The sequence below is a fragment of the Rutidosis leptorrhynchoides genome, chromosome 4, assembly GCF_046630445.1.
Source record: "Rutidosis leptorrhynchoides isolate AG116_Rl617_1_P2 chromosome 4, CSIRO_AGI_Rlap_v1, whole genome shotgun sequence".
NCBI classification, from domain to species: domain Eukaryota; kingdom Viridiplantae; phylum Streptophyta; class Magnoliopsida; order Asterales; family Asteraceae; genus Rutidosis; species Rutidosis leptorrhynchoides.
The window spans coordinates 93,360,974-93,370,774 of NC_092336.1; the positions used below are offsets into that span (position 1 = coordinate 93,360,974).

The following is a 9,801-nucleotide window of genomic DNA, read 5'->3' on the forward strand; positions in this document are numbered from 1 at the left end:
CAAAGTCGATTAGCATTGTAGCAAGACCCAAATGACCTTCTTTTAAATAGCTTATATTATTCATTAGGGCGTAAGAACCTTTTTTTTAAATAACCTATATTATACGTTAGGGGCTAAAGGCCTTTTTTTTCATTTCGTTTTAGGTACTTAAATTTTCGGGACCGACCCTCACTGACCTCTAGTGTTAATTTCTTCAATATGTTTACAAAATTATTACACGTGTACATGAACTTATGAATTATACAATTAGAGGGTTGTATACACAAAAGATACTCTTTCAAAGACTTTCGACCCGCTTAACCCATTTGACCCGTGTCGTTTTTAAGGAAAACCATCCCATTTACACCCAAATGAGCTTATAATGACACAACAATCTGTTGCAGCTTTGTTACAGAATGTAATGTAGTCCTCATCAAATCTTCAAGATTCTATATTAGCTAAATCATGAATCCATGATCATCATACTTCTCATAATTTGATCTTCTTGATGTCCAATATCTTGAAGTTTTTTACAAATTTGCTTTATATCGGGCCTGAGAGATGGCGATATAGAACAACAATCCATAGCCAACCGAAAGAATCCCAAAACGCGCTCTTCGTTTACCAAATTTCCATCACCTTTGTTACCATCAATCAAAAGGTCAGGATGATACAAATCAGATATCCGATTATCCAATACTGCATTCCTCAACGAGTTATCCAAATATGAATCATGAACAGAGTTTGAGTTCTTGTTAACTAGTATTTTTCCGGTAACTAATTCTAGTAAAATCAGCCCAAAGTTGTAAATATCAGTAGCCTCATTCATATCTTCTATATTGATCAATTCGGGTGCTTTATACCCTTCAGCAGCAGCTGCTTCCAACATTTCTTGAGCTGCAGATGGATTTAAGAATGCGTGTAGACCAAAATCTGATATAAATGGCTGCTGATTTTGGTCTAAAAATATGTTTTTTGACTTGAGATTTCCATGGATGATTGGATTTTGAAGCCCATTATGTAGATAATCTAATCCTTTAGCAATGCCTTTTGATATTTTAGAGATGACTGTCCATTTATGACATTCATCTTTTCTATCTGCAGATTTCACAAAAAGAAAAAAAAATCATTTGGTTAGTTGAAACTTGAAAATATGTGGCATAAGGTCCATGAGTTATGCAAGAAGCCAAGAACTTGAAAGGAAACAACCATATATTAGGCTATGATTAGAGGTAGCAATGCATTTGGGTGAGGTCATGTTCTTGTTCTAGTTTTCTTCGTGATTCACAGGTTGTAATCTCATGCTCTTGTTTTAGGGTCGGTCATTCTTGTTTTGACCGGGGCCTCGTAATGTTTTTTCGTTGTTTTTAATCTATCTTGCTTTTCAAAAAAAATTTGGGTGGGGTCAAGTTATATGGAGTATGTCACAAAATGAATAACTTTTTCAATGAAAATCTAAATGGGTGATGACCCGAAATACTTTCAGTACACTTTTGTAATTCTCGTTTGAACCTTTGTCAAAGAAATGTGCACATGTGAATGAAAAATTATATATTTGATTTTAGAGGTAACTTACAAGGTTTTCTCAAACTATTTTATGTTTACTAATAATCGACATTAACATTAATATTTTAAAATGTGATTAAATCTACTCACATGTGAAAATTCCTATGATTTGAAAGTTCGCATAGTTCGTTAAATTTTTTTTATTCTCGTTTGAACCTTTGAGGGTATGTTTATACAGTTGTTTTTTTTTGTCTAATAACAATATAAGAATCCGATATCACTATATCACAAGGCAATATCAAAATCGAAAATTGCAATGTCAAATCGGAAATCAAACTTTTTTTTCCTTCTTTCAAATACAGTTTTTTTCAAATTGAATGTAATACCTAGTTCAAGAAAGAAGACTAGTAGACTGTATGCATATTAACCTACAATATATATGTACTTTTCTAGTTATGGGCTTATGGCATATAAAGTAAGAATATTACCTTTAACAAATTGGGCCAAATTTCCCTTCTCATAATAAGGATGAACAAGAAGCTTCTCACCTCTAGGCCCATAATAGAACCCATAAAGAGGTACCAAATTAGGATGCCTAATTGACCCCAGTAGTTGCACCATATGCATCAAATCTTGTACTTTCTTTGTACAAGTTGGTCTAAAGAATCTCAAACAAACAACTGAATCATTGGTCACTAAGTTAGCCTTATACAATGTCCCATAACTAGATTTACCAATAACTTCACCAGGAGCATCCAATATTTCAAAACTAGTTAGATCTTCACCACCATTAAACTTAATCAATTCCCCGTTAATTTCCATTATTTCTTGTACACTTTTACCTTTACTTTTAAAGCTTGCTTCTTTATCCCAAGATTTGTCTTTTCTATACCTTTTTCTTATACAAAAACAAATGAAAGCCAAAACAATAAAAACAACAATAGAAATGGATAAACTCACAATTAGTATAACCTTGTGACTATTCTTCATGATCAAAGCTTATAGTTGCATGCACCATAGAAAACAAAGGTGTCCATGTCAGAATTAAAACTAAAGTTTTAAGAAAAATGTGATCTTTTTATAGATCATGAAATATTGAAATCTCTTCCATTTGGGTTACTTGAAAAGGAAATGTGGGTGTATTTTTTTTGTACAAAATGTAAGTTTGCACGTATTTCTCATGTGGGTGTATCAATATAAGCTCAAAGAGTAGAAAATTTGGTAAAATTTTGGTGAAATTTTGTTAACGTGTTCAAGTCTCACCTATTTTGGCTTTTTAGAACAAAAATGAGAGAGAGAGAGAGAGAGAGAGAGAGAGAGAGAGAGAGAGAGAGAGAGAGAGAGAGAGAGAGAGAGAGAGAGAGAGAGAGAGAGAGAGAGAGAGAGAGAGAGATTTCTTGTTGATGATTTTTGGAACAAAAAAGAAGTCTTTTGAAGAGAGACGGGAATAAGAAGAAATAGATGCTTGACTTGTGGTGGAATGTGTCGTGTATTTCTTGAATAAGGTTAAAGAATCTAAATTACTTTCAAGTAATTCAAAAGGCATTGCCTAATGTTTCTTGATGTAGATTAAAGTCACCAAATTGGATCAATGTATCATTGTATCTCCCTGATTATTTTTTGATATTAGTCCACATCTGTTTTTGTCACAAATTGGTTTTTAAATAACTTAAAGCAGGTTAACTTATACAAAATTGACCTATTGTGTCCACCAAACGAGATACGAATTTTTGGATCAAAAGTTAGTTGCTTAGCTCAATTAAACTTGTGTAGGTATTTATGTATGTAATTATTCGTGTGTACTCCGTACTAATGAATATACATAAAGATAAAGATAATGATAGATCAAACAATATATAATAGTTATTCATGTTTTTCAAATGCTGCATTTACGTGGTAGACTATTTCGCAGCAATTGAGTTTCAAGTTTTATACATTGTTAGATATAAATCTCAATCACTCGTATGTTGGACAAATAATAATATATGATACATCTTCATAAAAATATACACAATTTGCAATGATTTAAAGATAATTCATAATACTATGTTTAAGTCAAATGCTTATGAAGATTTGGAAGGTACAAGACTACGAGAGTAGTTGGAGCCATGTTTTAGAACTATGATTCAACAACTAATTTATGAATTTGAATTGACTAGTGCAATTAGTTGGTGCCATGTATTAAGAAACTAAATTGGTCAATATTTCCATCACAAGAAAATCATAGAACTCAATTTTAACCTGCATAAATGCAATCATGTATACACTAACCTATACCTGGAAAAAAAAGGATCATTGGCTATTTGAACCTTGAGATTGAAGTTCCATATTCCATTCCATAAAGCAATCAATCCATTATTGAAGAACAAATCAATAAATAATCATGAACATGTGCATACATTAAATACTAAAATTGTTCTGATAACTATACTAAAAACAAGTTTCAACCCTATCTTTTGCGCCTACGTTCATACATCCATTTATCAAAAACATATACCCCCGGTTTTCACACAACCAGCGCTTGCAACAGGTCCACACCACCACAGTGGCAATTTCGCATCTTTTTTCGGCAAAATCCGTCCATTCTGAAAGCGAATTTAACTTCTCCTCAGTCCTCACGAATAATGGTTGAAAGATAATTAATTTCTTATTAAAAAAAGCATCTATGCTATTAGATATGACAACCTTCATAGCCAAGGAGCTGCAATCAGTAGTAGTCTGAATAGTTAAGGTTTTGGATTCTCGAGAGGGGTAAACATGAAGTTTCCAGAAAACATTGCTTCTTTATCTGCACATCCACATTTGTATCAGAGTGATAAAAGAACCCGAGGATCAAGGTGAAAATTCGGCTCATTTACAGATATATGGGCCGATTTTGTTGTTTTTCACCTCTTAAGTAGTTATAAGTCGACAATTTCCTATCTTCGAAAATTTTCAATTCAAGTTTGCCAAACTATTGAAATTTGTAACTTTGATTTTGACTCGTATGTTTTCTTTGCTTCTCCTTATTAAAGGGCATTTAAAGAAATATGACCACTAGTCAACCATTTTTATACGAATGTGCTAAGCAAAAATGTTGCACTCTTTTCAGAGGGGGCACTACTACTAACAGGATGTAATGTTTATACAGGACTGCAAATGTATCTATAAAAACAAGAAAATGTGGGGTACCTGTTAATGACAAGCAAGTACATTCTCGCCGAACATATCTTGTGAAAGCCTGAAAGTTTTATACATCAACGTTAAACTGACATTATTAATGTTGGCCCGATAAAAATTTACATGAAGTATTGTTTTCTTTTAAAAGTTCAAGGCCAAAATTACTTTCCCAAAGGTTCAATAAGTTTATATATAACGAACGAAGTCTATAGACAAAAATTGTATGTAACCAGAAAAGAAATAATAATCTCATGTACATGTGATTTGATAATGGATGTGGCAAAACGGGTTGGGTAACAGATTTAGATCAAAAGGGGTTGGGCCATAAAATCATTTGTTGGCCTGCATAAGGTTACCAAAACCATATTACAAATCAATTTTACAAATTTATGAATAATTTCTAATGTTTCTACTTTTTGCATTTTAATACTCTTCAGATGACTTTCAACCTGTTTGAATATTCCAATTCTATTTATACCCTCTAGCTGAATTAATATAACCAGTTACATATAAATTATGATTCATATTGACCCATTCATAACAGAAGGGTCAAAATTGCTATATCTAAAAAAGCATAAGTGCAGTTAAGAATGTACCATGACAGCTGGCAATGCAGCAGGATCTAGCTTTGATGAACCATCTTCATAGAATACATTCCTACAGAACATGTATTTTATATAGATTATTAAACGAAATAAATAAGAACCCAATGCCATATTAACTGCAAACTTTTATCTCAACATGCCAATTTAAGAGCTTATACTTATTTGCATACTATCACACTATGTTACTGAACAAAATCGCAATCTTTTAGATATTCACAAATTGCACATATTGTATATCAGTATTGATTTAACTTCATAGGTTTTACAACTAATAATATTATCAGATCAATAATATTTTACAACTTCCTTCTATTCGTAAGTTATCAATCCAAATTTAACTTCTGCCTGCAAGTAATCATCAAATCATATTGGTAACTTCCTATTTCCTCATATTTTGCAAGGGACCGATTAGATATCTGACTGACAGTTTAAATAGTTTTTTTTTTAAACAATATGTCAAGTTAAATGTTGCACTTCTCTACTCTAGGAACATAAGTATTACACTAAATCTAAGTCCTTCATATTGTCATATAAGTATATGCATGGATAATTCAATAGATGGTGAATTACTTACTTCCATATTGCAGTCTGCAAATCATCTGGCTTAGCTTCTGGAAGCATTGCGGTATCGAAAGCAACAATGTTCCCATAAAAAAACTTTTCCAGCTCCCGCATCCATTTAGACAACAGCAAGTTAACCTGCATGTCAATGTGAAAAAAAACCACCAATGCAAATTTACTCAGATTACATAATGGGTAACAGAGGTCATTGTACCCCTGCCTCACTAAAAACCAACTCAACTGATTTAACATCCTATTGCAACTAACCAAATCCCTACCCCTAATACGGAAATATCAAACTGACCAAAGGAATAGTAAAATTATTTCCAACTTTCTTCAACGAAATTGGTTGTTTACAATCATCAATATGATACTTAAAAGTAGTTGCATTTTGAGAAAATAAATAGAGTCTAAGGGCTTGTTTACTTTCCACTTAATGATCTGTTTTTGTAGAGCTCTAAATTTAGAGCTCTAAATTCAGTAAGTAAATTTGTTGTTTCTTTGTCACTTAATCTGTCACTTACTCTGAAAATTGGTCTGTTTTTAGAAGACATAGAATCAGACACCCCTTCCCATTAAGAGGCAAATGAAAACAAGACTTAATACAGAAAAAAAGTAAACCCCTTAGAGTCAGTTGTTGAGATTAATTAAGGGAATAGATAGTAATAAATCAACATTAAAGATACAAAACATTCTGACAACTTAGCGTTGTCTTCTATAAATGCATTCAAAATTCCTAGTCAGATAGCTAGAGCATTCCTAATTTATAAATTTTTAACAATTAGAACATAATTCTTAGCAAGTTAGCAAGCGACGGTATTTATCTTAACTACAATTCCGAAGTTAGAAAGAAAACATGATGTAAAAATGATAGCCAAATAGTCAAGCAGTGCAGATACTAACCCCAGCTTTGGCAACTCTCGTCTCTAAATCATGATTGTAGATTTCATAGACGTATTGCCCCAATTCAACACCTTCCTGCCCTTCTGCTTTCAAACGACGTAAACAAAGCCACATGTGTACTACGAGCATGGAGAAATTAGTTCTAAAGGTTCTCTCCAAATTAAAAACTGCATATCAAAGTAAAAATTATCCATTAGAATGCAGAATTTCTGATAAAAGGTGTTAAAAAGTTTCCCAAGTATTCAAGAAACCACAAAAGCCATTATTATGAGCGGTACTACACATTATGAAATGTGAATATTGATTTTAAAGAAAACAATTCAGGATCATTGCTCCAGTATCTACATGATATGGAAAGATAAATCTACGATCTAACCATATAAAATAATGCACTTTCCTTTCTGGGATATCATAAACTAATTACAGTGTTGCTATTTTCTAGCAACACGTCAACGTAAAATCACTTACTTGCTGATTTTTAGCAACAACCAAAAGTTAAACCATTTTTAAATCAATTTTGTCCACAACATTTATCTAAAGTTATCCTTACAGCGGGCACTGTCAGCACTTGACTAATAGCAAAAATTTGACTAATTGATGACGTGGTGGTTGCGAATAGAAATACGAGTACTTAATTTTAACAAACACATTCCAGCTTGATCAAAAATGGTTTTAACAAAGTACTACAAGTAAATTAAGTAATAAGACTAACCATCATAAATGGCAGGGTTATCAACTTGAGATACAACACGACGGTAAATAACATTCGCTTGACGAATAGATTTGCTCTGCTTGCTATAAAACAACATCATTTTTAGTAAATAATGACGCAGACCCTCATAAATAGGTTCCTCAATTCTTAACGGTGAATCAGCTGGCAAAGCTAACGAACAAGACTTCGAACGAAACAGCTTATTCAGGTTCACCTACAAATAAACATATAACAATACAGTTAACTAGTCACACAAATAACTTAATACTGAATTCACTAAAAAATAAAGTGATAATTTATTAAAAATGAAGAGATAACTTTAAAAGTATAAATTCAAGTACCTCTGATTTAGCAGAAGTATCTGAAGCTACTGCCGGTGGCTTTTCAACGGCGGCGGAAACCCTAGAAATACGCCGGAACGGTAATAGATAAATATCTCTCGGTGTACCTGATTTAGTGTGTTTGTAGATAGTTTGAGCTAAGGTTTTGCTCCATCGATACATCATTGCCGCCTGATTTAAGAAAATGTTAAGATACTCGGTACAATGAATTGAGTAGTGTTCTCAAAAAAAAAAAAAATTCATGCTTGTGTTTTCAAGTTTTTTTCCGGTGACAGTCGGATGATTGGGTTAATAACCTATACGTTAGATGAGAGTTGGGCATGTTTCCTTTCCATTTAATTATTTGTTATTAATTAATCTTTTAATCTTTTAATTTCAATTTACTAACTAAAATTGTTGGTTTTTTTTTTTCCACATAATCTGAAAATTTATCTATTTCTAATAGATATAGAGTTAGACACTACTCCTGAATAAAAAAGGCAAATAAAAACATGAATTAATACATAAAAAAAAAAATTTAAACAGACCTCTTTAATTTTGTATACAAAATATACCTTTGCGCTAAAGAATATTGTGCATTATGACATGTTACATTGAAGTGGGATGATTTTATGTATCCTTGTGTTCTATAAAGCTACTAAAGGGTGTTTGTCGCCATGATATGAAGAACGAGTTTAAGCATTTCAGGTTGATTTTGGACATTAAGTGTTGGGAGTATTGAGCTTATGCTTTCATCGGGTTTGACTTGCGTTCTAATGCTTGTGATGCGATGTATGAACATTAAGTGCGTTTTTTGCATACCGATTTTGTTAGGTGTTCCAACAAATCGAGTATTATTGTGAGGTTGGAAACAAACTTCTAGCCCTATGTTTTATTCGTCGATTCAAGCCGGCAACCCTTTCATAGATGATCTAAGATTTTATGCGCTTTTGATCGGGTTTCGTTTGGCCTCGGTGGATCTATTGTTGAGAATTCTGTCGAATCGTCGAGTTTTAACTACAAGTTGCAGTTGTTGAGGTTTGTATGAGTTCGTTATTAGCTGATGAGGAAAGCCTCCAAAACATTTGTGCAGCCTGCTACGGGTAATGTAGATTGGGCATGGTTTTCCCCTTCGTCCACTTGTGCTGATTCTTTCCTTAGGATTATGTGGATTAAGATTTGTGGTTTGTCAATCGCATACGACATAGTGGAGAATTTTGTCAAAAGTTGCAATGAATTTTGGAGATGTGTTGTACATGAAGAAGCCCTGTTTGAGTTTTTGGATGCTTGACGTTATATTTGGGTCCTTATTTGGGTTCTTGGATGCTTGACATACCTAAAGAGGTATGTCAAAGCCGCAAAAATCGACATAAACAATGAAATGTCTAGTGTTTCGGTGAAAGAATTTAGGGACCCTCATTCTTTGAACCGGGTACTTATAGTTGGAATCTCTTTGAACTCGCATGATGTCTCAAACAGACAGTTCCTTGGTATCGAACCAGACTTGGATGATGGTTTGTCTATTCAGCTCGTGGAAAACTCAAAACCGAATGAGTCATAGAGGGTGGAAGTTGTCTCGGTGCATGGCACATATAACAGATATAAGTCAAGCGTGGATGTTTTCGAGGTGTATTCTCAACAACTTGACGCGATCTAAAATGCGTTGGAGAAAATGGGGGGAATTGAGTATGGTGGTGAGTTGTTTGTTGATAAAATTATAGATGTAAATGACTCATCCGTTGATTGTTTTTATGAGTTGGATCAGTCACTTGACGAAAGAGGACGTTGTTTGTACAGACTGGATTGGAGGAATTAACCATTCTTCCAACTTAACGTGCGTTAATCGGGAAGTTATTGTGAAAGGTGTGGGGAATAGCAACGAGTGTTCTTGCGATGACGAATTTCATACGAATTTTTGAGCTCAAAACAAGAGTAATAACAACATTTCAATTCTAATAGTGTGTGATTTTGGTTCGGTTAACGTCAATCTGGTTGAGGAGCTACAAGCAGACGTTGATTTTGCTCATTTATGAAATATATGAAGGATGGTGACACA

The 9,801-nt window shown here is 33.3% G+C and overlaps 1 protein-coding gene across 1 annotated transcript; it reads right to left on the reverse strand.

Annotated features, from left to right (window-relative positions):
* Nucleotides 1-442: 442 nt before the first annotated feature.
* On the reverse strand, nt 443-2,307 carry LOC139840815 (probable leucine-rich repeat receptor-like protein kinase IMK3). Its single transcript, XM_071831059.1, has 2 exons — nt 1,974-2,307; nt 443-1,077 (listed from the first exon to the last, which is right to left on the reverse strand). Exons 1-2 carry the CDS (start codon nt 2,305-2,307, stop codon nt 443-445), a joined length of 969 nt encoding a protein of 322 aa, XP_071687160.1.
* Between the last annotated feature and the right edge of the window lie 7,494 nt (nt 2,308-9,801).

What these genes read in the sequence shown, in the direction of transcription:
- LOC139840815 (XM_071831059.1), bottom strand. Translation starts at nt 2,307, where the DNA reads ATGGAAATTAACGGGGAATTGATTAAGTTTAATGGTGGTGAAGATCTA. An exon ending in TTTGGCCCAATTTGTTAAAG is followed by an intron (nt 1,078 to 1,973) that starts GTAATATTCTTA and finishes TGAAATCTGCAG; the next exon opens with ATAGAAAAGATGAATGTCAT.